Genomic DNA, 27,067 nt, shown 5'->3' with positions numbered 1-27,067 from the left:
GTGCTGGGATTATCGAATGTACCTAGCTAGGTTGCATGTTTCTGGATGTAGTTGGTTCTTTGGTCTTTGATACTTTGTTTCTGCTCTTAGGTTCATGCTCTGAAAACTTGTGACTATTCCTTGGTGTTCTTGGTTGGTATATCCTGGCTTAGGTTCTGTGTGATCTGTGAGTTGTGAAGATGAGCCCTGGCTCTGGTGCCCACATTGTGCTTGTTTATGACTTATTTCCCTCTTGCATGTTCTTGAAAGCCAGAGGCTTGTTATAGCTCCTTCCCCTCTGTTGGTTGGGTGCAAGGCACAGTAGCAAAGAGCACAAATTCCTATTTCCATGTTTCTTTTTTCTTCTTCCATGTTTCTTGATGATTCTTCTCATAGTTTGATCCAGATAAACCTTTGTATCATCTTGTAGGTGCAGTAAAGGTTTTCATTTTTTATTTTTATTTTTGGAGTTTTGAGACAGGGTTTTTCTGTGTAGTCCAGTTTGGCTTGGAATTTGTGAACCTCTTGCCTCAACTTCCTGAGTGCTGGGATTACAGGGCTGTATCACTGTCCCGGTGGGTTTTGTAATTGGTAGTGTTGAACTTGAAGTTTGTTATAGACCATCAACATCACTGTGATGTGGGCTCATCCACCCGGCCCCTTCTTTCTATTTATCTTATCTTTTTGCCCCCACTGTGTCTTGGGTACATCCTAAGGTCGTTCCTCCAGCAACTGGACCCTGGCAGCCCTTGTGCATTCTGAATCCCATGTGGTGGTATGAGACCGTACTAGAGTACGGCAAGTGGTTGGTATGGGCCCTTGGGCCTGTCAGGGAGAGGCTGGACAGAAGGGGCTATGCCCATCTAGGCCATTTCCATTCAGCAATTCTGTATGGCTGTGTCCTGTGGCACTCAGTGCAGGGGTGAGATGGGTACAGAGCACTGAGGGCACCAACTTTCCTGCTTCAGTTTCCTCAGATGAGTGTTCATTCGGATCCTCCAAGAGAAGAGCCCCTTTAGGGCCGGGGACTTAGCTCAGTGGGACTGTGCCTGCCTCTCATGCACAAGGCCCTGAGTTCGATCCCCAGTACCAAAAAACAAAACAAAACAAAACAAAAGAAGAGCCCCTTCCCAGGCCCTGGAAATGGGGAGTTCAGAGGGTGGAAGGCTGCAGGTTCGAGGTGCTATTACACCCCTAAGTGTGGAACCAGGGATGGCCCTGTGGCCTGTCCTGACCTGCAGCTCCCCTGCTCCTCAGAGACGTCTCCCACAACTTGCTCCAGACGCTGGACGTCGGGCTCCTGGCAAACCTCTCAGCGCTGGTGGAGCTGTGAGTGTCCCCTCCTTGGCAGTGCCTGACCTCTCCAGCATGCTGGGGATTTACTCAGGGTGGGGAAGTAGCAGTTGCCTGTCATATCATTACAAGGGTTCCTGTCACTGCTTAATCCCTCCTGTCTTCCAGGGACATAAGCAACAATAAGATTTCTACGTTAGAAGAAGGAATATTTGCTAATTTATTTAATTTAAGTGAAATGTAAGTTGCTTTGCTTTTTTTTTGATACTGGGAATTGAACTCAGGACCTTGGGCTTGCCAGGCAGGCAGGCATGGAGCCACTGAGCTAAATCCCCAGCCCAATTGCTTTGCTTTTGGTGGTGTCAGTAGCTGTACAACCTGTCCCCTAAAAGCCCCTGTGCCCTCCTGACTGGGTCCCTTGCCCCTCCCAAATTTGAGAGCAGACCCAGGGACAGTTTGTAGGCCCCACTGGAGGGCAGTGGGGACCTTTCTGTCAGGGCAGTCCCTCCCAGCTTGGTCCCCCATACCTGTTCCGCTGCAGAAACCTGAGCAGGAACCCATTTGAGTGTGACTGTGGTCTGGTGTGGCTGAGGCGCTGGACAGAGGATCAGCGGATTCATGTGGTGCAGCCAGAGGAGGCTACGTGCACAGGGCCAGGCCCCCTGGCCGGCCAGCCCCTCCTCAGCCTCCCCTTCCCGGATAGCAGCTGTGGTGAGTGTGGGCCAGGTGTAGGGTAGGTCTGGCCTCCTTGCCAGGACCTAGGCCAGGAAGGGGCCACAGCTCTTCCTGGAACAGCAGAGGGTCCAGGGTGAGATGTGTGTGGGGTTATGAATGCCCCTGTGAAGAGGCTGGGGCTCTGGGGGTCTGATTTAGGGTGGGAGTGGGTGCCAGGGAGGCTGTCTGCTTGATGAAGCCAAGAGGAGGTGGGCTCCTACAACCAGCGTGTCTGTTCCAGGTGAGGAGTACGTTGGCTGTCTCCCTGACAACAGCTCGGATACCATGGTGGTGGTGGCCTTCTCCACTGCCCACAGGGGCCCACTGGCACCTGAGGCCTGCAGCACCTTCTGCTTCTTAGGTGGCCAGGGCCTAGCAGCCCTCTCGGAGCAGGGCCAATGTCTGTGTGGGGCAGCCCAGACCCCCAACACCTCCATGGCCTGTCTGTCCCTGTGTTCCAGCCCCCTGCCACCCATCCCTGCCTGCGGGGGCCCCACCTTCCTCCAGCATGTCTTCCCTGCTTCCCCAGGGGCCACCCTGGTGGGGCCCCATGGACCCCTGGCCTCTGGCCAGCCAGCAGCCTTCCACATCACCACCACCTCCCTGCCCATCAGCACCGTGTGCTGGGACTTTGGCGATGGCTCTCCCAAGCTGGACGTGGCTGGTCCTGCTGCCACCCACCGCTATGTGCTGCCTGGACACTATCATGTGATGGCAGTACTGGCCTTAGGGGCTGGTTCAGCCACACTGGAGACAGAGGTGCAAGTAGAGGTGGCACCTGCTGCCCTGGAGCTTGTGTGCCCGTCCTCTGTGCACAGAGATGAGAGCCTTGAGTTGGGTATCCGGAACCGTGGAGGCTCAGACCTTGAGGCTACCTACAGCATCCTAGCCTTGGACGAGGAACCAGTCCAAGGTAGGTACCTCAAAAGCTGGGCCCTAGGTCACCACTTCTGCCTCCCCTTTCCCTGCAAGATTGGAGTTTGGGGAGAGCCCACACTTTGGTCATGGGCACATGTTGATGCCTGGTCTCTGTCCATCATCCCCCAGTGGTTCACCCGCTCTGCCCCTCGGATACGGAGATCTTCCCTGGCAATGGGCACTGCTACCGCCTGGTGGCAGAGAAGGCGCCCTGGCTGCAGGCACAGGAGCAGTGCCGGGCCTGGGCTGGGGCCGCCTTGGCCATGGTGGACAGTCCTGCAATCCAGCACTTCCTGGTCTCCCAGGTTACCAGGTGCCTGCCCCCTCACCCCAGGCCACAGAAGGGTGGGGTTGCCAGGATGGGGGTGTGGGCAGTGCCCAAGTCAAGATGGGGAGGCTGGAGGGATCTTGTCCTGCCCCATGGGTGGCTGTTCCTATAACTCTACAGGTGCAGATGTGGACATGGGCTGGAGTAGCTTCTGTAAACACTTGTGGCATGTGTCATAGTGAGAGCTGGGGTCAGGCTCCCATCTGTCCTGTCTCTGCAGGGGAGGACTCTAGGCGCTCCTGACAGGGCTGGTCCTGGGATGCCCTGGAGGTTGTGCTTTCTGCTTCTTTTTTTTTTTTTTTTTTTTTTTTTTTTGGTGCCGAGGATCGAACTCAGGCCCTTGCGCTTGCAAGGCAGGTGGCGGAACCACTAAGCTAAATCCCCGGCCCCGAAATTGCTTTCTGCTTCTTATGCCCCTGTACCTGCTCCCCGCTTAGAGAGGGGCAGGGGTATCATATACCACCCACACCATGGAGAACGTGGTGGGTGCTTGTGGGGACATGAGCCTCCCAGTAGTAGTGGGTCAGACCCTTGTTGTGGCCCCAGAGTACACTGTGGCTGGTGTGGGAGGTGAGGCTATATGCCCACTCTCTGGGTGTCCATGTGCTGGGCAAGGGTGGGGAATTCCTATTTTGCCAGTGGGTCATACCCTGTTTATCCTCAGTGCCCAGATGTAATTAAGGCCCAGAGTGGCTAAGGTCCTTTCCCAGGCAGGTCATCTCTGGGGCCCAGTGCAGTTCTCTCCCTCCCATGTTTTTCCTCTATGTGTCTGGGCCAGAGCCCATACATACATCCATGAACCCTGCCTCCAGAAAGGGCTTCCTGCTTTGACAGTGCTGTCAGCCCATTTGGGGTCTGATATGAGTCTGTTTTGGTTCCTAAATGCTGCACCTGCAAGGCAAAGTGTGGATAGCCCACGGCCTTGCATCTGAGGCAGAGCCTTCTGTGGAGCCCTTGGCCTTGCCACACTGGCCTCATGGGCATGGATGGGTGCTACCATGGACTTTGCTTGGTAGTTCATGTATCTGAGCCTCAGTTTCACTATCTGGAAAATGATGATGGTGCTAGAGCCCACCTGCCAGGGTGCTGTGAGGAGCATAGCCCGAGTGCTTGGCCTGCCTACCATCTGTCCACAGGAGCCTGGATGTATGGATTGGCTTCTCAGCTGTGGAGGGGGCAGAGGTGGGCCTGGCACCCCAGGGCGAAGCCTTCAACCTGGAGAGCTGTCAAAACTGGCTGCCTGGGGAGCCGCACCCAGCCACGGCTGAGCACTGTGTGCGGCTGGGGCCTGCTGGACAGTGCAACACAGACCTGTGCTCAGCACCTCATAGCTACGTCTGTGAGCTGCGGCCTGGAGGTGCGTTTCCCAGCATTTAGTGTTGGCTAGGTGTTTGATGAGCACCTGCTCTTGGGCTTGGTCTGAGATTGTACCAGAGGAAACAAAGATGGAGGGAGTGGTATGGGGGGCAGCTCCCAGGTGGCTCAATCTCGGGTCTGGCCCGACCCTGGATGTTCCCCTGTTGTCCCTTCACCCTGGCATGGGCACTCACTGCATAATTACCATCTCCAGGCCCCATGTGGGATGCTGAGAACTTCCTCATGGGAGTGCCTGATGGCGGCCTGCAGGGCCCCCTGATTCTGCTGACACCACAGGAAGGCCTCTTGCCACCCCGGCAGCCCGTGGAGGTAGGCTGGCCCCTCTTTGTTCTGGAGGACATACCCCCTCCAGGGCCTTGCCTTACTCTGCTGTTATGTGTCTTTTAAAAACAAATTGGCAGCCAGGTGTGGTAGTGTGCACACCTGTAATCCCAGCACTTGGGAGGCTGAGGCAGAAAGATTGCTGTGAGTTTGAGGCCAGCCTGGACTATATGGTAAGACAAACAACAAACAAAACAAACAAAAAACAACAACAAAAAGGAACAAGTTGGTTTTGGGGAGATTGTTTCAGTTTTGGTTTTTTGTGGGTTTGGTTTTTTGTGTGTGGGGGGGGTACTGGGAATCGAACTCAGGACCTTGGACTTGTGAGGCAGGCACAGTGCCACTGAGCTAAATTCCAGGCCCTGAGATTGTTTCAGTTTTAATGACCAACATGGATAACTTGGAAACTCCATGTAGTGCAGAGATAAAAAGCATCTAATCCCATTATCTGGAAGAACTACTGCTCTCCTAGCCCTTGCTCTGGGTCAGTAGTGGTGAACCTATGGCACATGAATACATGCCACAGCAGGCATGCAAAGTCACCCCAGCATTGCCCTAGCAGCTGAGCCTCGGTTAGTGGTGCACGTAGGGGCCACCACGCACATGCTCGGAAAGGAGTAGTGGTGCCAGGCAATGATGCCACAAGCCACACTTCATTAGCCAAGCTTTTGCAACTTGTCCGAGCTTTTGCGTGACTAGTCAGTATTCGGGTTTAATTGCAGTGTTGAGACTTTGTGATAAATAAGTGAGTTTTGGGTTGCAGTTTGGGCACTCGAAAAGGTTTGCTATCACTGTTTTGAGTTAATTTTTTGTTGTTGTTGTTGTTTTTGAGTTAATTATTTTTAAAACCACAGTAGGGAGTACATAAAAAGAATTAAGATGTGTTACTACATGTACCAACACCCTTGCTGAATGTAATCAGTCTGTATTTATTATAAACATGTACTAATAAAAATTAATTTACAAAAAAAGACTATAGGAAGGGACCAGGAGTAAAACCACAGTAGGGCTCATGGATGATTTTGATCTGAATTTTCCTTCCAAGTGACACAAAATGATGCCTGTGGTGGCCTCAGGAAGGTCCCTCCTCCCCTCTGTCCTGGTATTTGGGATCAAGGAGTCCAGGCCCTGGGGTGGGTTTTCTGGAGCTGAGGTGGCCCTCTGTCCACCAGGTCATGGTGTTCCCTGGCTTGAGCCCCAGCCATGAAGGCTTCCTCACTACAGCTGAGTTTGAGACCCAGGAGCTTGAGGGGCCTGCCCAGTTGCGGCTTCAGGTGTACCGGCCTTCAGGAGGGGCAGGTGGGCCTCTGCAATGGCATTGGGAGCCAGGGGGCTTGGGTGGGCCCATTTCTCAGGTCTTCTGGTCCCTAGCCTGGAGGTGAAGAGAGATACGGGGTCTACAGAGCCTTGCTGTGTGTCCCACGGACAGATTAGGTGGGGCCTGCCTCATGGTAGAGGGAGGGATTACCCTGGGTCAGTCAGCTGGCCTTATGGCAGAGGAGGTGAGGGGCCTGGAATGCTACATGGGTAGGTCTAGTATTGAAGTAGGTGGATAGGGCATCCCTGATTGGCCTCTTAGTAACCCAGGACTCTTGGAATCCCTTCTCTCCTTGCAGGGGCTCCAGAAAATAAAAGTGAGCCTGTTTACAGGACTGAGCCAGCCCCCAGGTGTATGCCAGAGGGATGCTGGTGTCCTGGTGCCAATCTCTGTGTGCCGCTGGATGCTGCCTGCCACCTTTGGGCCTGTGCCAATGAGTCCGTGTTAGAGCCTAGGCTCCCCAGACACACTTATGCTCTGTGGAAAGAGTTCCTTTTTTCTGTGCCTGCAGGGCCCCCCATGCAGTACTCGGTATGTATCCCCAATCTACCTGTCTGCCTCTGAGCAGTTCTCTAGTCCTCCTTCCCCTCAGCTGCCCAAAGACCTGGTCTCCCACCAGGCAGAGAGAACATGATACCTCCGAACACTGCAGCACCTCCCCTCATCTCCTTCATGTCCCTGCCCACCACCAGCCTGAGTGCCTTTGCTTGTCTCCCCACACAAGAAGCACCTGCCTCACTGTGTCTTCTGAAGGAGGAGTCCCTCCTTTAATGTAATAGCTTCTTTCCAGCCTTTGAGTCCTCTGAGAAGGGCCTTCTCCCCTGAGGCAGCCCAACTCTGCTGTATCCTCTCTGGGATCATGTAGCCTTTGTCTGCTTGCCCTTTTTGTCTGCCTGCCATGAGTTCCTGGGCTGTGGGGATTCTGAAACATGGATAATGATGGTGATACCCCAGTGGAATCCCTATCTGCCCATCTTTGCCCTGGTCCTGTGGTCCTTGCCTGCAGAATATGACAGTCTTGCCTCCTTCTTCCATAGGTAACCTTCCATGGCCAGGACATCCCTGTGCTCCCTGGTGACCTCATTGGCTTACAGCATGATGCTGGTTCAGGTGCCCTACTGCAGTGTCCCCTGGCACCCAGCCAGGTTGGCCCCCAGGCCCTATACCTCTCTACCAATGCCTCCAACTGGCTAGCTCACCTGCCCACCCTGCTGGATGATGCTCAGCCTGGCCCTGCCTGTATCCTGCAGCTGGTTACAGCCACCGAGCGGCTCAGCCCTCTGCTGGGCCTGAGGTCCAACCCTGGGCTGCAGCATCCCGGGCGCTATGAGGTCCGGGCCACAGTGGGCAACAGTGTATCCAGGCATAACCTTTCCTGCAGCTTCAATGTGATCTCCCCAGTGGCTGGGCTCCGGCTCATCTACCCGGCTGCCATTGATGGCCGACTCTATGTGCCAACCAATGGCTCGGTCTTGGTGCTTCAGGTGGACTCTGGTGCCAATGCTACAGCCACAGCTCACTGGCCTGGGGGCAATGTCAGTGCACCTTTGGAGGCTGCCTGCCCCACTATGCTGGATTCCCTCAAGCCCAGCTGTACCCAAGAGACCAACAACACCCTGTTTTCAGTGTTGGCACTTCCTGGGCTCAGCCACGGGGAGCATGCTGTGGATATTGTGGTGCAGAACAGTGCTGGCCAGGCCAACCTCAGCCTGAGAGTGATGGCAGAGGAACCCATCCTTGGTCTCCATGCTACACCTGTTCCCAAGGCCCGGGTACTACAGGGTGCCCTAGTGGTGAGTGTGGCCTGTGATCCAACCTCCCCTGCTCCCAGCAAAGATACAGAGGGAACCCCTTTGCCAATGTAGAAGCTCCATGGCTAGGTGGGAGTGGGGCACAGTGGTCAGCACATTGTTTTCTAGCCTCTCCTGTCAGGGACACTGAGACTATTGAGCAGTTTCTTTCCTTCTCTCTCGCCCTCCTTCTGTCTTTCTCTCTCTCTTTTTTGCGGTGCTAGAGAGTGAACCCAGGTCTTGTGATTGCTAGGCGAGTGCTCTGCCACTGAGGTACACTCCAGCCCCACTTAGCAATTTCTAAATTACTAAAAGGTCACAGCCACAGAGTCTACTTTATAAACCCTTTTTTCCCCTCTCACATTTCAAGAAGCAGGTTGTTTTGTTTTGTTTTTTTTGTACTGTGGATTGAACTCTGGTCCTTACGCTTGCGCAGCAGGCGGTGAAACCACTGAGCTAAATACCTGGCCCAAGAAGCAGGTTGTAAAAAACAAAAAACAAAAAAACCAGGTTGTCACATTTGGCTCCCTACCTCCAGAGCTCCCATGAGTCAGGTGTGTTTTGGGCTCTCTGCAGTACTCCCATCGGCCTGATGCATGTGCCTGTTGAGGTGGGATTTGAAGCCCTCATGCAAAGCTGCTGGCCACCCTGTGCCTCATTCTAGGCATGGCCACCCTCTGCACCAATGGTCCTCTCTGATAGTCCTGCCATAACTGTGCAGTGTGCCCGAAGCTGTGTCTCCTGGTTTCCCCTGGACACAACCTGGTCTGTCCGCTGACATTGGTCACCCAAGGTCACATGGCCCACTGAGACTCGTGCACCTTTCTACATGGCACCAAGGTGTCCACCTAGGGGGCTCCAGCAGGATGGGAGTTGATGAGGACTTGCAAACAGGTCGACTGTGTTGCTAATGCTAGGTCCACTTTATAGGTGGAGAGTTAAGGTAAAACCAAGGCCATGCAGCTGGAGGTTTGAGAGCTGGCTTTGGCCCAGGCCCTCGGTGCCAAAGTGCAAGCTCAGCCCCTATCACACTTGGTCTCCTAAGTCAGGCAGGTCTGGGCACTTCCTTATCCTCCCCAACATGGGTGTCTTGGAGTTGTAGCTCAACCAGTGAACCCACATCTTCTCTGTCCATCAGGCATAGAATTTTCCAGTAGCCCAAGGGGAAGCATGTGCAGGTGGGCATATGGGGGCTGAGACCAGAATCACAGCTTTGGGCAATGCCATGTACTTTCCACAGCGGTACAGCCCTGTGGTGGAGGCCGGCTCTGATGTGGTCTTTCGGTGGACCATTGATGATAAGCAGTCCCTGACTTTCCACAATGTTGTCTTCAATGTCATCTACCAAAGTGCTGCCATCTTCAAGCTCTCGGTAGGTGGTGGTGGTGGGGCAGATGAGGTCTTGGGGTTTTGGGATATCAGGGTGCTTATCTTTGCCTTTTGTTCTGCTTTGCTTTGCCCTTTTCGGACACTGCCATGGCTATGGGTAAGTGTGGGGAGGTTGTTGAGCTGTGGTTTTGTGTCTTTGCTGCTGAGGGTCCTATGCTGACTGATGTCTTTCTCTTCAGCTCACAGCCTCCAACCATGTGAGCAATGTCACTGTGAACTATAATGTCACGGTGGAGCGCATGAACAGGATGCGGAGCCTGCAGGTATCTGCAGTGCCAGCTGTGTTGCCCCCTAACACCGTGCTGGCACTGATGGCCAGTGTGCTGGTGGACTCAGCTGTGGAGGTGGCCTTTCTGTGAGTCCCCTGGGCCTAGTGGTGGGCAGCTAGCTTTTAGGGTCAGAGTGGGGGCTCATGGCAGGCTAACAAAGTGTTGCTTCTTCAGGTCTCAGTTTTGTCCTCTATCAGGGTATTGGTGTACAGAATTCTGTGAGGATCCATGGGAGGGTATGGGAGATTGGTGTTGCAGAGTTGGGCTGTATCTTTTTTTTTTTTTGTTACCGGGGATTGAACTCGGGTCCTTGCGCTTGCATGGCAGGTGACAAAACCACTGAGCTAAACCCCCGGCCCATGGGCTGTATCTTTAACAAAGGTGCCAGGAAAGAGTGACTGCAGGGACAAGTTGCTGCTGGAGCCAGCCCTGGCCACCTGTCCCTGCCTATCCCACTCATCACTTGCCCACTGCTCTGGCAGGTGGACCTTTGGGGATGGGGAACAGGTGCTTGGCCAATTCAAGCCTCCATACAACAAGTCCTTCCAGGTTCCGGACCCTACTGTGGCCCAGGTGTTGGTGGAGCACAATGCCACGCATACCTATACTGACCCAGGTGAGGGGCAGATCCATTGCCTTGCTGACCCTGTGCAGACAGCCCTCCAAGGGATGGCTCCCCAAGGGATGGTCCCCTTTGCCGGGTTGATGGCTTGGGGCCCTTCCTAGGGTAAAGGAGGGGCACCTGGGCCTGATGTATGGGAGCTAGACAGCATTCACGAGGCCAGGATTTGAATTTGCCAGAAACTGTACCCTCTTATTCTCTGTTCTTAACTCTTTTTTGGGGAGCAAAAAGCAGGACCACTGTTTAATTACCTTTAAGATTCTAGAAGCCTCACATAGAAATGTCTCCCCAGTGGCACATGATGTAGATCACTACCCCATCACCTCCACCCTACTCGCCACGTGCCCTCTACCTTATTCATATACATGCAGTTGGGCTTGGAGGTGCTTGGTCCAGTCCTCACCCTTTTATCCACACACATGTCTAAGGAACAGCTGTTCATGCTTTGAGGAGGCTGCCCCATGAAGCACGCGAGGTGCTAAGTGGGGATTTAGCCATCAGGAGCCCCACTCAAGCCTCTCCCCTGCAGGTGAGTACAACTTGACTGTCCTCGTATCCAACGCCTTTGAGAACCTGACACAGCAAGTGCCCGTGAGTGTACGTGACACACTGCCTGCTGTGGCCATAAGTGTGAGCAACAGCACCTTGGTGGCCGGCTGGCCTGTCACCTTCTCACCGCACCCACTGCCTTTGCCTGGTGGTGTCCTATATACATGGGACTTTGGGGATGGTTCCCCTGTCCTGATAAAGAGCCAACCAGCAGTAAATTATACCTACACCAGGACAGGCACCTACCACATCTGCCTGGAGGTCAACAACACGGTGAGCAGTATGGTAGCACACACAGCTGTCCACGTCTTCCAGGAGCTAAGTGGGCTGAGTGTGCAGCTGAGCCCGGCTGTGGAACAGGGAACTCCTGTGGTGGTCAGCGCTACTGTGGAGACAGGTGACAATGTCACATGGACCTTTGACATGGGGGATGGCACAGTACTCACCGGCTCTGAGGCCACAGTGCAGCATGTGTATCTGCGGGCACAGAACTGTACAGTGACAGTGGGTGCAGCCAGCCCTGCAGGCCACCTGACTCAAAGCCTGCCCGTGCATGTTTTTGTCCTGGAGGTCCTGCGTATCGAGCCTTCCACATGCATCCCCACCCAACCTGATGCCCACCTGACAGCCCATGTTGCTGGGGACCCTGGCCACTATCTTTTTGACTGGACCTTTGGGGATGGCTCCTCTAACACGACTGTTCAAGGGTGCCCAACAGTGACACATAACTTCACAAGGAGTGGTATATTCCCCCTTACATTGATCCTGTCAAGCCGTGTGAACAAGGCACATTACTTCACCAGTGTCTGCGTAGAGCCAGAGGTGGGCAACGTCACCCTGCGGCCTGAGCGGCAGTTTGTGCAGCTTGGGGATGAAGCCCGGTTGGTGGCCTGCACCTGGCCTCCATTCTCCTACCACTACACCTGGGACTTTGGCATTGAAGACACTGCCCCCACCCGTGCCTGGGGCCCTGAGGCAATAATGATCTACCAAGATCCGGGTTCCTACTTGGTGACAGTCACTGTGTCCAACAACGTCTCTGCTGCCAATGACTCAGCTCTTGTGGAGGTACAGGAGCCCATGGTGGTCACTGGTATCAGAGTCAACAGCTCTCATGTGCTGGAGCTGCAGCAACCTTACCTGTTCTCTGCCATGGGCCATGGGCATCCCACCACCTACCTGTGGGAGCTGGGGGATGGCACACAGCTCGAGGGCCCTGAAGTGACCCATATCTACAACAGCATGGGTGACTTTACCGTCAGGGTGTCTGGCTGGAATGAGGTGAGCCACAGTGAGGCTTGGCTCAATGTCACAGTGAAGCAGCGCATACAGGGGCTGAGCATCAATGCCAGCCGTATGGTAGTGCCCCTGAATGGCAGTGTGAGTTTCAGCACCACACTGGAAGCAGGTAGTGATGTGCACTACTCCTGGGTGCTGTGTGACCGCTGCACACCCATCCCTGGGGGCCCCACCATCTCCTACACCTTCCGCTCAGTGGGCACCTTCAACATCATCGTGACAGTCGAAAATGAGGTGAGCACAGCCCAAGACAGCATCTTCATCTACGTCCTGCAGCTCATTGAGGGCCTGCAGGTGGCAGGTGGTGACAGCGGCTGCTGCTTTCCCACCAACCACACGTTGCAGCTGCAGGCCATGGTCAGGGACGGCACCAACATTTCCTACAGCTGGACCGCCCAGAAGGATGGCAGCACGGCCCTAGTAGGCAGTGGCAAGAGCTTCTCACTCACTGTGCTTGAGGCTACCACCTATCACATCCAGCTGCAGGCCACCAACATGCTGGGCAGTGCCTCAGCCAACCGCACCATAGACTTTGTGGAGCCTGTGGGGTTTCTGACTGTGGCTGCCTCTCCCAATCCAGCTGCCATCAATTCGAGTATCACTTTTGATGCTGAGCTGGCGGGTGGCAGTGGTGTGGTTTATACTTGGTCCTTAGAGGAAGGGCTAAGCTTGGAGACCTCTGAACCGTCCGCCACCCATGCCTTTTCCACATCTGGCCTGCACCTGGTTAGGGTTACTGCTGGAAACCAGCTGGGCTCAGTTAATGTCACCATTGAGGTGGCTGTCCAAGTACCTGTGAGGAACCTTAGCATTAGGGCTGGTGAACCAGACAGTAGCTTTGTGGCCACCGGCACCACCGTGCCCTTCTGGGGACAGCTGGCCACAGGCACCAATGTAAGTTGGTGTTGGGCTGTGCCAGGTGGCAGCAGGCATAGCCAGCATATTGCCGTGGGCTTCCCAGATGCTGGAGTCTTCTCCATCCAGCTCAATGCCTCCAACGCGGTCAGCTGGGTCTCAGCTATGCACAACATCACGGTTGAGGAACCCATCATGGGCCTAGTGCTATGGGCCAGTAGCAAGGTGGTAGCGCCTGGACAGCTGGTCCACTTTCAGATCTTGCTGGCAGCTGGCTCGGCCGTCACCTTCCACCTGCAGGTTGGCGGGACCAGCCCCGAGGTGCTTCCCAGGCCCCGTTTCTCCCACAGCTTCTCCCGGGTTGGAGATCACGTGTTGAGTGTGCAGGCTGAGAACCATGTGAGCCGGGGCCAGGCACAAGTGCGTGTCTTGGTGCTAGAGGCTGTTGACGGGCTGCAGGTACCCAACTGCTGTGAGCTTGGCATGGCCACAGGCACCGAGAAGAACTTCACAGCTCGGGTACAGCGGGGTTCTCGAGTTGCCTACGCTTGGTACTTCTCTTTGCAGAAGGTCCAGGGTGACTCCCTGGTCATTCTCTCAGGCCGTGATGTCACCTATACCCCTGTGGCTGCAGGGCTGCTGGAGATCCACGTGCGTGCCTTTAATGAACTGGGTGGTGTGAACCTCACACTTGCAGTGGAGGTCCAGGATCCCATCCAGTATGTGGTGCTGCACAGTGGCCGCTGCTTTGCCAACCGCTCAGCCCGGTTTGAAGCTACCACGAGCCCCAGCCCCCGGCGTGTGGCCTACCACTGGGACTTTGGGGATGGGGCCCCAATGCAGGACACAGAGGAGCCCTGGGCTGACCACTCCTACTTGCAGCCTGGGGACTACCGTGTGGAGGTGAATGCCTCCAACCTGGTGAGCTTCTTTGTGGTGCAGGCCACAGTGACGGTCCAGGTGCTAGCTTGCAGGGAGCCTGAGGTGGACGTGGCCCTCCCCCTGCAGGTATTGATGCGGCGCTCCCAGCGCAACTACTTGGAGGCTCACATTGACCTGCGTGATTGTGTCACCTACCAGACTGAGTACCGCTGGGAGGTGTACCGTACTGCCAGCTGCCAGCGACCAGGGCCTATGGCACGGGTGGTCCTGCCTGGCGTGGATGTGAGCCGGCCCCAGCTGGTAGTTCCACGACTGGCACTGCCTGTAGGCCACTATTGCTTCGTGTTTGTGGTGTCATTTGGGGACACACCTTTGTCACAGAGCATTCAGGCCAATGTAACAGTGGCTGCCGAGCGCCTGGTTCCTATTATTGAAGGTGGCTCATATCGCGTGTGGTCAGACATGCAGGACCTGGTGCTGGATGGGAGCAAGTCCTACGACCCCAACCTGGAAGATGATGACCAGACACCACTTAACTTCCACTGGGCCTGTGTGGCTGCTACACAGGTCAGCCATGTGGCAGGGCTATCTTCTCTACTTTCTCAGCTGAGCAGTGACCGGTGAACACCCATTGTTCCCTGTGGCCTTGGTCCCAGCATGGGGAAGGGTCTCCTGAGCTGTCCCCTGTGCCAGGCTCTGCTTTGAGGCTGATCAGGATCTTACATCACCATCTCCTGTGTTTGTGGGCTGCAGAGCAAGACCAGTGGGTGTGTGCTGAACTTCGGGCCCCGCGGGAGCAGTGTGGTCACCATCCCTAGGGAACGCCTAGAGGCCGGTATAGAGTACACCTTCAATCTCACTGTGTGGAAAGCAGGCAGGAAGGAGGAGGTTGCCAGTCAGATGGTGAGTGCCGCCTCCTCCCAGTGGTCTACAGCCCAGACAGCACCCAAACAGTACCCAGTGCCCATTATTGGTGCTCTTCTCATTGCTGATTTTGATATAAAATATCCAATTTCAGTATTGCTTCCTTTCAAGCCATGATAAAACTCCACAGCGGCCTTCTGAACTCTGATGATCCCCCCCCCACACACCCATTTCTGTCTGTCTGTCTCTCTGTGTCCCTCCCTCTCTCACTCCCTCCTCCCTTTGCCTCCCTCTTCCCTCCCCCTCTCCCTCTTTCTCTTGCTTTTCAGTACTATGATTGAATCCAGGACCTTTGCGCTGAGCTGCATCTCCAGTCTTTTAAAAAACTTTTAGGGCTGGGGATTTACCTCAGTGGTTTCGCTGCCTGCTGCACAAGCACAAGGACCCGAGTTCAATCCCCAGTATCAAAAAAATGTTTTTGAAAAATTTTGAGACAGGGTCTTGTTAAGTCGCTAAATTGCCGAGGCTGGGCTTGAACTTTCAGTTCTCCTGCCTCAGCCTCTCAGAAGTGCTGGGATTACACCAACAGTATAAAAGGCAAACATTGAGAAATAGAGTTCCTTTCTTACCTCAGAGGCAATCACTGTCCCCAAAAGATGGGTGTCCATGTTTCTGAATGGAGTGGGTACCACTTAACCTCACATTCCCCTGGCTTGGGCAGGAAATTTAGGGCCATTGTGCATGTGATGGCCACCCCTGCTGCTGAAGCACAGTCCTGCCAAAGAGATGTGCTGGGCTCTGCTGCTACCCTGAGGTTGGGAAGAGGGATATCTCAACACCAGGCCTTTCTCAGCAAGCCTTTCAGGAGGAAGGCCCACCCTGAGAGGTCATCTAGGGAAGAGGGACTGGGGGCAGGGTCAAGTTGGGCTAAGATGCTGAATCAGGCATTTCCTGGGGAAACTAGAAACCTGGGGATAGATCTGTGAAGGGCTGCTGTCCTCTTGCTTGGGTGCCTTGGTTTGTTCACCCACTTACCTTGCATCCTACAACGGTGGATTTGTGTGTCTCCTACTTCCAGGCTTAGTAGCATCCTGTACTGCAGATGACAGCCCTGCTGGCCTCTGCCCCTTCAGACTACTAACACCTTGGACTAGGCAGGGAAATCTGGGTTTGAATGTTCCCAACTGCAGGGCTTAGAAGGGTAGAGACCCTGCCCCTCAGCTGCCTACCCTGCTGGCTCAGTGGGACATGGCCTCCCTGTAACCTGTCTCTTCCCCAGGTGCTGGTCCGAAGTGGTCGGGTGCCCATTGTGTCACTGGAGTGTGTGTCCTGCAAGGCACAGGCAGTGTATGAAGTGAGCCGCAGTTCCTACGTGTACCTGGAGGGCCGCTGCCATAACTGCAGCAGTGGCTCCAAGCGCGGGGTAAGTGGCAGGCTGCCCTGGTCCTGTTTGGGCAGGTGGCTGTAGCACTGCCCTCACTGCCTCTCCTTTGTCTTGCAGCATTGGGCTGCACATACCTTTAGCAATAAGACTCTGGTGCTGGATGAGACTACCACATCCACAGGCAGCTCAGATATGCGGCTAGTGGTGCGTCGTGGTGTGCTACGGGATGGTGAGGGCTACATCTTCACGCTCACAGTACTTGGGCACTTGGGCGAGGAGGAGGGCTGTGCCTCCATCCGCCTCTCACCCAACCGGCCCCCACTGGGGGGTGCATGTCGCCTCTTCCCACTGGATGCAGTGTGTGCCCTTACCACCAAAGTGCACTTCGAATGCGTGGGTGAGTATGGCCCCAGTAGGAGGGGAGCTGGCAGGGGCCAGGGCCACACTGAAGCCATGCATTCACCCACAGGCTGGCAGGATGCAGAGGATGCAAGTGCCCCACTAGTGTATGCCCTGCTGCTGCGGCGCTGTCATCAGGGCTACTGTGAGGAGTTCTGTATCTACAAGGGTAGCCTCTCCACCTATGCAGCTGTGCTGCCCCCAGGCTTCCAGCCTGGCTTTGAGGTGGGACTAGCTGTGGTTGTACAGGATCAGCTGGGTGCTGCAGTGGTTGCCCTCAACAGGTGAGCTGGGCCCTGGGGGTGGGGATGGGTTTGTGGCGACTCCACACTGCTTACAGCCTACCTCTGCCCTGTAGGTCTCTGACCATTGTCCTGCCGGAGCCCAATAGCTCCATGAGTCTTATTCCCTGGCTGCACAGCCTGACCGCCAGTGTGCTGCCTGGGCTCCTCAGACAGGCTGACCCCCAGCATGTCATTGAATACTCGCTGGCCCTCATCACTGTGCTCAATGAGGTCAGTGGGGGTGGGCAGAGGGGGAATCCCAAGTTTGCTCCTTGGGAAGCTGAGACCAGCACTCTTGACAGTCTCCCAAAGTTCTCACTCCCAGACCCACCCAGACAAAACCCCTGATCTCATCCCTGAAACAAAGACCTCACCCCTCAGCAGCCTTCACATGCCAGGTCCTACCCAGTGCCAGAGTCCTCCTGATGCCCTTGAGCCCACAGGGTGTCCTGTGTATCCCCTGCTTTGGTCTCAAGGAAATCCCGCAGAGTTTTCAGTACCTGCCTGTACCATGCAGCAGCCAGCACGTAGCCACATGTACCTACACTAATAGATCCTGTGTTCACCACCCACTCCAGTATGAGCAGGCCCCAGATGTGGCCACAGAGCCTGACTCTGAGCAGCAGCTGAGGGCCCAGATGCGCAAGAACATCACAGAGACCCTGGTTTCCCTGCGGGTCAACACTGTGGATGACATCCAGCAGATCACTGCTGCACTGGCCCAGTGCATGGTAGGACAGCCAGGCACAGGATACCCTGCAAACCCCAGGCCCATGACAGTATCGGCCATAGGGATTAGATGTCCTTCCTTGCCATTCCTCTCCTGCCTTTTCTAACTATAAGCCCATAGTCCCAGTCTGTGACCCTGTGGGGTGACTCAGGGCAGAAAGAGCAGCACAGGTAAAGGCTGCTGTTATGTGCCCTCCCTTGAGCCTGTGGTCACATCCCACATACCTGGCACACCAGCCATGACTTCTTCACCCCAGCTGTCTACTGCCTAAGGTCTAGATTTGTCAGCAGGATGGAATGAGTCTGATGGGGAGTCGCTGTGCCTAGGGAGGGGATCAGTACAGGGACCCAAGAACAAGGCCAGGTCCTCAGAGGAAATGATACTGGAGTGCTTTCCAGGTTGAGGTTGCCCTTTTACTACATGGCTGAGTTTGGACTCCAGCCTGGGCCTCAGTGTCTGCCTTGCTCTTAGTTGCGTGAAAAAATGTGCCTGGGCACCAGAGGAGTTCAGATGTTCCCTGCGGGTTGAGAGTGACCACAGAAGGGCTTTCAGCAGGGAGGGCTTGGGTGGCTTCACACGGGCAGTACCCAGCACGAAGTATAGTGTTTGGAGGCAGGGAGGCTGCCTGGCATCCTGGCAGGCATGGGGCAGAGTTGGCCAAGTTGGGGAGGGGAAGTTGGGTATGTGTGATGGGTGGGCTTGGACACTGTGTGGGCCCCACACAGGTGTCCAGCAGAGAGCTTGTGTGCCGCTCGTGCCTGAAGCAGACGCTGCACAAGCTGGAGGGCATGATGCGCATCCTGCAGGCTGAGACCACTCAGGGTACTGTGACACCCACCACCATCGCTGACAGTATCCTTAACATCACAGGTGTGGGCATGTGTCTCCCAGTCTGCTTTCCCCTTGGGCTCTCCTGTACCCTTCCCCCTCAATGTGCCAGCCTCCTGTCTTGTTTGCAGGTGACCTCATCCACTTGGCCAGCTCGGACATACAGAGCCCACAGCCCTCAGAACTGGGGACTGAATCGCCTTCATTGATGGTGGCATCTAAGGCCTACAACCTCTCATCAGCCCTCATGTGCATCCTCATGCATTCCCGTGTACTCAATGAGGAACCTCTGACCCTGGCGGGTGAGGAGATTGTGGCACAGGGCAAGCGCTCAGACCCACACAGCCTGCTGTGCTATGGCAACACCTCAAGCTCCGGTTGCCATTTCTCCATCCCTGAGGCCTTCAGTGGGGCACTGTCCAACATCAGCGATGTAGTACAGCTCATCTTCCTTGTGGATTCCAATCCTTTTCCTTTTGGCTACATCAGCAATTATACTGTCTCAACCAAGGTGGCATCTATGGCCTTCCAGACACAGGCCGGCGCCCAGATTCCCATAGAGCGACTGGCCACAGAGCGTGCCATCACCGTGAAGGTCCCCAGCAACTCGGACCAGGCTGCCCAGGGTCCCCACGCCCCTGTTGGATCAGCTGTCGTCCAGCCCCGGGCCTCTGTCAGTGCTGTGGTCACTCCGGACAACAGCAACCCCGCAGCAGGGCTGCACCTGCAGCTTACCTACACAGTGCTGAGCGGTGGGTGTCACGCAGGTATCCACAGCTGTGGTTGCTGAAATCTGCCTCCTGTCACGTGGGTCCTGGGGGCCTGGCTTGAGGGCAGTTGGGGCCATGGACATGCTTGTCCAGTAGGGAGGCTCCCAGGCCCTGTGGCAGAGGGCTCCCAGGGTGTCCCTGGGTGGATGTCTGACACTATTCTGCCTGCAGAGCGCTACCTGTCTGAGGAGCCTGAGCCCTACCTGGCTGTCTACCTGCACTCAGCGCCCCAGCCCAATGAGTACAACTGCTCAGCCAGCAGGAAGATCAACCTGGAGGTGCTGACTGGTGCCGACCACAGGCCCTACACCTTCTTCATTGCCCCAGGGTAAGCACCCTTCACCCACTACAGGACCTGGGAGTGGGCTGTGGCAAGTGGACATGGTTTGGTCTGTATGCCTAAGAGCACGTGGGCTCTGTAGGAACAGTGGCAGGAGAAGGCTGGGCAGTCAGCCAGGTATAAAAGCTAAGGCTAGAACACTCCCTGGATGGAACTGGGGCTCTGGACCCAGCAGGGTCTGGCCATGACACTGCCCTGTCCCTGGCAGGACTGGATACCCAGGTGGGAGTTACCACCTGAACCTGACCAGCCACTTCCACTGGTCAGCACTGGAGGTGTCTGTGGGCCTGTACACATCCCTGTGCCAGTACTTCAGCGAGGAGGAGATGATGTGGAGGACAGAGGGGCTTGTGCCTCTGGAGGAGACTTCACCCAGCCAGGCCGTCTGCCTCACCCGTCACCTCACTGCCTTTGGTGCCAGCCTCTTTGTGCCACCCAGCCATATCCACTTCATCTTCCCTGTGAGTGGGGCCCTGATCTTCAGTCTCTTCACAGGGTTGAGAATGCCTGGGTGGGCTCCAGCTCTGTCCTCAAAAGGTGAAGCATTCGAGTGAACCTCCTGGGCCGGCTGGCTTTGTCTTCCCAGGAGCCAGCTGCTCGTGTGAACTACATCGTGCTCCTGACGTGTGCCATGTGCCTTGTAACCTACGCTGTCATGGCTGTGATCCTGCGCAGGCTGGACCACCTGGATGTCAGCTGGGCCCGTGTCATCCCTTTCTGCGGGAAGGGGGGCCGCTTCAAGTATGAGATCCTGGTCAAGACTGGCTGGGGCCGAGGTTCAGGTGAGAGGTGGTGACTGTGGGTGAGGAGACCATGGAATCCACCTGGGTTCCCCCAGTTGTAGTCCTGGACTCTAGCTAGTTTTCCTCATGGTGATTATGGTGATAGGTGTCCTAAAGCAAGAGCTCCTTTCCCAAGTGCTGTGTAAAGGGTTAGTTTGTGATCCTTGAAATGGTTTAATGGATATGGGGCCATTTCTGAGAAAGAGAATGGCTCCCCGTAGGAAGTGGCCACCTGGTCATCACAGGCAGGCCTTACTCTGCACGGCAGTGTGGGCCTCCAAGTTTGTGAAGCCACAGACTGTACAGGCTAGCCTGATAATCAGTGGGCAATGACTGTGACCTCTTAAATTTATTTGTGAACTTCACAAACTTGCTGTTGCTCATAAACACACAGGGAGGGGCGGGGATTTAGCTCAGTGGTTTCGCTCCCTGCTGTGCAAGCGCAAGGATCCCAGTTCGATCCCCAGTACCAAAAAAAAATTTTTAAAAACATAAACATACAGGGAAATGCCTTAGTACATCATAATTTGAAACGTTAGATACTGGCAGTTAAGTGGTTTGTTTTCTTGTGGAAAACTCTCTGAGAAGTTTCCTTCTTCACCTTGTATAACCAAGGGTACAGAGTGAGCATCTTTCTGTGCTCTGGCAAGTGTCATGTCCAAAGTTTACAGTGACTTCCAACATTTCCTTTTATGCTTTCAATATTGGAAAAAACTCAAGAGTTCTTTGAGGAGGAGATTGCATTCTGCTGCAACACACCTCCTTTAGGGTGATCACATCTCTTATTTATGTGGTGTATCTGTCTGCTTTCCATTGCTGGGATAAGATACCTGACATACACAATTTAAAGCAGGCGAGGTTTAATTTGGATCATGGTTTCAGTCTATGTCAGCTGGCTCTGAGGCAGAAACATCATGGTGGAACGGCACTGGGGGAGGAGGGCTACTCAACTTATGATGTCTGGGAAGCAGAGAACAAGAGATGAGCCAGGAGGGGGCCGGGGACCTATACATTTCCCAAGGTCACACACTGATGATCACACAGACACACCCAGAAGTGTACCTTACTAATCTTATCATCTCTCAAGTCAAGTTGACGAGAATGAGCATCACACATGGATAGAAGTCCATATTCACTGCTGAATTCCACACTGCTTGTTGGATCTTAGATGGGGCAGTGCAGCATCCCCATATCAATCCCTTTAACAACTCTACCCTTTTTTTGTTTGTTTGTTTTGTTTTGTTTTTTAACTCTACCCTTTTTTAAAACAATGTTTTTGTTTTTTTGAGTCCGCCCTATGTAGCACAGAGGCTGGCCTTGAACTCCCTATGTAGCTCAGGCTGGCCCCCTACTCATGGCAATCTTCCTGCCTCAGTCTCTTGAGTGCTAGGATTATAGGCATGAGCCACCACACCCAGCTTCCATTTACCTTTAATTGAAATTTCACTTCCAGGGCTGGGGATTTAGCTCAGTGGTTCTGCCTCACAAGGGCAAGGACCCTAGTTTGATCCCCGGTATCAAAACAACAACAACAGAAAACAATCCTTTATGATTATGAAATTTCACTTCCAGTGTTGTGTTTTTCTCTTTTTTCCCCTTTTTATTTCTTTTTTGCATTGCCGAGGATTGAATCCAGGACTTCCTACATGTTAGGTACACACTCTACTACTGAGCTAATCCCTACTCCTTTTTATTTTTTACTTTGAGACAAGGTCTTGCTAAATTACCCAAGCTGTCCTTGAACTTTTGATCCTCCTGCCTTAGCTTTCCTCAGTGCTGGGATTTACAGGCATGTGCCATCACACCCAGCAGTTTTCTCTCTCTCTCTCTCTCTCTCTGTCTCTCTCTTTCTCTCTTTCTTATTATCCATTTTTCAAAACTCACATGAATCAGCCAGGTGTGGTATGGCTCATTCCTGTAATCCCAGCACTCTGGAAGCAGAGACAAGAGGATCACAAATTCGAGACAGCCTGGGCTAAATAATGAGTTTGAGGCTAGTCTGAGTTACATAGCAACACCTTGTCTCAAACAAAAACAAAAAAGTGAATGTATCACCAGGAGGCCACCCACCTGTAGGGCTGGTGGTTTGTATGTGGCAGAGCTCTAGATAGGTGGTCCTTGTCCCTGGCTATGATATGCGTTTTATTCCATAGTGACTGGGAGGCTGAGCAATGGCAGCCAGGTTTGCACTCTGTGGTCACCTACCAACAGCACACCTTAGTAACCCAGAGCTCCGCCTGTGGATACCAGATTGACGTTTATGTAACAAATAGGGGAAACAAATTTGTATCCATCAGAACTATGCAGAACAAGGACTGCCTGTGCTTGTTGAAGACCACCTATGAAATAACTTGCCTGGTGTTGGGGAAGGAGGGCTTCTCACCTAGAATTCTCCCCCTTCAACCCCCAGGTACCACGGCCCACGTGGGCATCATGCTGTATGGAGCAGATAGCCGGAGTGGCCACCGACACCTGGATGGGGATAGGGCATTTCATCGCAACAGCCTGGACATCTTCCGGATTGCCACCCCGCACAGCCTGGGAAATGTGTGGAAGATCCGTGTGTGGCATGACAACAAAGGTCTGGGGAAGTGTTGCTGCTGTTGCTGCTCCTGCACTCTGCTGATACCCCGGCCCCCACGTCCTCCCTCCATCCCCTGCCAGTACCCTAGTCCTCACCCTACCACCACCTCCACAGGTCTCAGCCCAGCCTGGTTTCTGCAGCATGTCATCGTTAGGGACCTGCAGAGTGCCCGAAGTACCTTCTTCTTGGTCAATGATTGGCTGTCTGTGGAGACAGAGGCCAATGGTGGCCTAGTGGAGAAGGAAGTACTGGCTGCAAGTAAGGCCAAGTCATGGCAGGGAGGGGGCAGGGGAGGATGTGTGTGTGTGGGTGCCTTGGTCCGGACCTCCTGCAGCTTCTCCCTGTCCTAGGTGATGCAGCCCTGTGGCAATTCCAGCGCCTCCTAGTGGCAGAGCTGCAGCGTGGTTTCTTTGATAAGCACATCTGGCTCTCCATATGGGACAGACCAGCTCGCAGTCGCTTTACTCGTGTCCAGAGGGCCACCTGCTGTGTCCTCCTCATCTGCCTCTTCCTGGGTGCCAATGCTGTGTGGTATGGGGTTGTGGGAGATGCCACCTACAGGTGGGTGCCTGTGGGGTCCAACACATGTTCAACACATCCCCCCTCCCCCACTGCCTAACCTGGCTTGGGTCTGTCTCCTGCCATGCAGTGTGGGGCCCGTGTCTAGTCTGATCCCACCGAGTGTCAACACAGTTGCCATTGGCCTGGTGTCCAGTGTGGTTGTCTATCCTGTCTACTTGGCTATCCTGTTCCTCTTTCGGATGTCCCGGAGCAAGGTGGGTTGAGGCTGGGAGTGGAGCATGGGCCTTGTCACTCAGCTGATGGCTGTGCTGTTTGGTATTGAAGCCAAAGGGGAAAATCAACAAACCAAAAGCTGATACTTTGAAAAGATTCACAAAATTGGCAAACCTTTGGCTAGATTGAAGAAACTCAGATTGTCAAAATTGTAAATGAGGGCTGAGGATATAGGTCAGCAACACAGTGCCTACTTGGCAAGCACGAGGCCCTGAGTTTGATTCTTGGTACCAAAAGAAATCATAATGACAGGGGACATCATTGCCAACATTAAACCAATGGGTTGTAGAAAGAAATGTCATGAGCAACTGTGTGCCAACATGTTAGGTAACTTAGAGGAAATGGACACAAACCATCAAGACCAACTCAAGAAGAAATAGACAATCTGATATTTAAAGCAAGTAGGGCCGGGGATTTAGCTCAGTGGTTCCGCCGCCTGCCTTGCAAGCGGAAGGATCCAAGTTTGATCCCTGGTACCAAAAAAATAAACAAATAAATAAAGCAAGTAGAGATGAACTTAGTAATATAAAAACCTCCCACATGGGCCAGGGATTTAGCTCAGTGGTTTTGCCACTTGCTGTGCAAGCACAAGGACCCAAGTTTAATCCCCGGTACCAAAAATGAAAAAACCTCCCACAAAAGCCAGACACAGACAGCTTCACTGGTGAATTAAACAGTTAAAGATTAATGCTAGTCCTTCACAAAGTCTTTCGGCATATACAAGGGGAATACAAATGTGCTGGTAGATGCCCATAATCTCAGCACTCTGGGAGGCTAATGCAGGAGAATTGCAAATTGAGCCCATTTTGGGCAATTTTGCAACTTTTGTGAGACCATGTCTCAAAATTTTAAAAAATTTAATTTTTTTTGCCTTTTTTTTTCTGTACCAGGGATCAGACTCAGGACCTTGCACTTGCAAGACAGGCATGGTGCCACTGAGCTAAATCCCTGGCCGTTTTTTTTTTGTTGTTGTTGTTGTTTTGTACCGGGGATTGAACTCAGGTCCTTGCGCTTGCGCAGCAGGTGGCAAAACCACTGAGCTAAATCCCCGGCTTTTTTTTTTCTTTTTTGAGGCAAGGTCTCACTATGTAGTTCATGCTGGTCTTGAACTCACTATGTAGCCCAGGCTGGCCTCAAACTCACAGCAGTCCTCCTACCTCAGCCTCCCAAGTACTAGGATTACAGGTGTGTGCCACTATGCCTGGCTATAAAATTTTTTAAATTTCAGACAGGGCTGGAATGTGGCTCAGTATGAAGGCCCTGGGTTCAATCCCTAATACTGCAAAAAGAAAAAATATTTATAAGTATATAAGAGGAAGGAACCTTTCCTAATTCTTCCATGAAGCCATCACTATCCTGACCCCAAAGCCCAACAAGGACATCACAAGAAAAGGAAATATAAAAAAAAAAAAGAGGGGCTGGGGATTTAGCTCAGTGGTTCTGCCGCCTGCCTTGCAAGCAGAAGGATCTGAGTTCGATGCCCGGTACCAAAAAAAAAAAAAGAAAAGGAAATATACATGCCCAAGCCAGGCATAGTGAGTCACACCTGAACCACATAGACCCTATCTCAAAAAATATGTGTATATTGGTTTCACCGCCTGCTGCACAAGCACAAGGACCCAAGTTTGATCCCTGGTACCAGAAAAATATGTGTATATATATATTGTATATCTTATACATATCAAAACATATATATATATATATATATATATATATATATATATATATCTTAAGTCCTCTACATTTTATTAACAAATCAAGTCCCGCAGCATTAAGAAAGAATTAGCCAGCATGACCAAGAGGGATTGGGCCACGTTGTAGCTCAGCAGTACTGCACCAGCCTGGCAAGCACAAGGTCCTGAGTTTGATCCCAGGTACTGAAAAAAGAAGATTTAGCCTAGGAATCCAGTGAACTATGAGGCATGTACTTTTTAACATTTACATTTAAAATCAAAGGTTCAGGGCCGGGGGTTTACCTCAGTGGTTCCGCTGCCTGCCTCACAAGTGCAAGGACCTGAGTTCAATCCTTGGTAACAAAAAAAAAAATCAAAAGTTCATTTCTTATTTTTCTTTTTTTTTGCATTTCTTATTTTTCTTATGCAGTCCCAGGGACTTGCACATACTAGGCAAGTGCTCTACCACTGAGGTATACCACTATTCCTGTTGCAGAAAGGGTCATTTCTTGGGCCGGGGATTTAGCTCAGTGGTTTCGCCACCTGCTGCGCAAGCACAAGGACCCAAGTTCAATCCTCGGTACCAAAAAAAAACAAAACGAAAGGGTCATTTCTTTAGTTGCACCAGCCACCCATGAACCATATGTAGGGAGTACAATAAATATTCAATGGTAGAGCACTTGCCTGGCACGCATGAGGTCCTGGGTTCGATCCCCAGTGGCGCGCACACTAAAACAAATGACATGTGGTCAGGTTACCATGCTAGCACAGATCTGGAACTTGCCCATCAATCTAGAACGTTGTCAGTGCTAGTCCAGGCTATCATGTCTGCTCACAAGGTAGTTTCTCATGTTTCCCCTGAGCAGGGCCAGCTGCCTCCCACTAATCTACCATGTTCTCTCAACAGGTCGCTGGTGGCCCAAGCCCCAGCCCCACAGGGCAGCAGGCACTGGAGCTGGATAGCTGCCTGGACACATCTGTGCTGGACAGCTCCTTCCTCACGTTCTCAGGCCTCCGCACTGAGGTGAGGGCACTGCAAGCTGAGGCTGGGGTGAATCCAGGCCCTGCCTGGCAAGGCAGATCCTCTGCCTCTGAGAGTTGTCGCTGAGGGTGCTCTGCACTTCCCAACAGGCCTTCACAGGACAAGCGAAAAGTGACTTGTTTCTGGATGATTCGAAAAGGTAGGTTGCCTACGAAGATCAAGTGTATCCTGGATGTAGTTCTGTGCCTGCCAGGTCATGTTGGGGGAATTCAAGTTGCCTGTGTCTTTGTCTAGTATAGGCAGGCTCTAGTTATTGCCGCACACTGTCTTGGCTCAGAAGCCCTATGTGGGGGATGTAGCTCAGTGGCACCATGCCTGCCTGGCAAGTGCAAGATCCTGAGTCCAATCCCCGGGTATGGAGAAAAAAGGAAGTCTTATGTGGCCTTGGGTACATTCCTTACTACATCTGTCTGTGTGACCAGACTTGAATCAAGAGTTTGTAAAGATGTGCTGACCTGTGTCACCCACAGCCTGGTGTGCTGGCCCTCTAGTGAAGGCACACTCAGTTGGCCAGACCTGCTCAGCGACACGTCCATTGTGTGTAGCACCCTGCAGCGGCTGGCAAGGGGCCGGACAGGCCGAGGGCTGGGCTCAGAAGAAGACAGCCTCTCTCTGGTCAGCCCCTCCTCACCTGCCAAATACTTCTCAGTGTCAGGTGAGCTAGGGTGGGGAAGAGGGGAGGCTCCACA

The 27,067-nt window shown here is 53.4% G+C and overlaps 1 protein-coding gene across 10 annotated transcripts in view; it reads left to right on the top strand.

The window, feature by feature from the left end:
• Positions 1–27,067, top strand: part of Pkd1 (polycystin 1, transient receptor potential channel interacting) — a 48,490-nt gene that overhangs the window by 13,612 nt on the left and 7,811 nt on the right. For 4 of the 10 annotated variants that reach the window (XM_021251305.2, XM_021251303.2, XM_021251302.2 and 1 more), the window contains exons 2-32: positions 1,237–1,308; positions 1,441–1,512; positions 1,814–1,983; positions 2,228–2,899; positions 3,034–3,217; positions 4,369–4,589; positions 4,803–4,918; positions 6,103–6,229; positions 6,547–6,779; positions 7,286–8,041; positions 9,279–9,410; positions 9,607–9,782; positions 10,179–10,312; positions 10,848–14,470; positions 14,657–14,806; positions 16,047–16,190; positions 16,269–16,548; positions 16,621–16,834; positions 16,909–17,065; positions 17,413–17,565; positions 18,290–18,434; positions 18,524–19,159; positions 19,334–19,490; positions 19,711–19,963; positions 20,089–20,284; positions 22,695–23,126; positions 23,219–23,429; positions 23,518–23,644; positions 26,244–26,360; positions 26,468–26,517; positions 26,849–27,033. In XM_021251305.2, the coding sequence (XP_021106964.1) occupies positions 1,237–1,308; positions 1,441–1,512; positions 1,814–1,983; positions 2,228–2,899; positions 3,034–3,217; positions 4,369–4,589; positions 4,803–4,918; positions 6,103–6,229; positions 6,547–6,779; positions 7,286–8,041; positions 9,279–9,410; positions 9,607–9,782; positions 10,179–10,312; positions 10,848–14,470; positions 14,657–14,806; positions 16,047–16,190; positions 16,269–16,548; positions 16,621–16,834; positions 16,909–17,065; positions 17,413–17,565; positions 18,290–18,434; positions 18,524–19,159; positions 19,334–19,490; positions 19,711–19,963; positions 20,089–20,284; positions 22,695–23,126; positions 23,219–23,429; positions 23,518–23,644; positions 26,244–26,360; positions 26,468–26,517; positions 26,849–27,033 (10,295 nt within the window). The remainder of the gene's footprint in view (positions 1–1,236; positions 1,309–1,440; positions 1,513–1,813; positions 1,984–2,227; positions 2,900–3,033; positions 3,218–4,368; positions 4,590–4,802; positions 4,919–6,102; positions 6,230–6,546; positions 6,780–7,285; positions 8,042–9,278; positions 9,411–9,606; positions 9,783–10,178; positions 10,313–10,847; positions 14,471–14,656; positions 14,807–16,046; positions 16,191–16,268; positions 16,549–16,620; positions 16,835–16,908; positions 17,066–17,412; positions 17,566–18,289; positions 18,435–18,523; positions 19,160–19,333; positions 19,491–19,710; positions 19,964–20,088; positions 20,285–22,694; positions 23,127–23,218; positions 23,430–23,517; positions 23,645–26,243; positions 26,361–26,467; positions 26,518–26,848; positions 27,034–27,067) is intronic. The other 6 variants (XM_004873657.3, XM_087202762.1, XM_021251304.2 and 3 more) reach the window with 5 other exon arrangements.

Source organism: Heterocephalus glaber, unplaced genomic scaffold (assembly GCF_053883595.1).
Source record: "Heterocephalus glaber isolate CG9 unplaced genomic scaffold, H.glaber_assembly_v1.0 deba00001781, whole genome shotgun sequence".
In the NCBI taxonomy this organism is placed as follows: domain Eukaryota; kingdom Metazoa; phylum Chordata; class Mammalia; order Rodentia; family Bathyergidae; genus Heterocephalus; species Heterocephalus glaber.
This window is presented reverse-complemented; position numbering and strand designations above follow the sequence as displayed.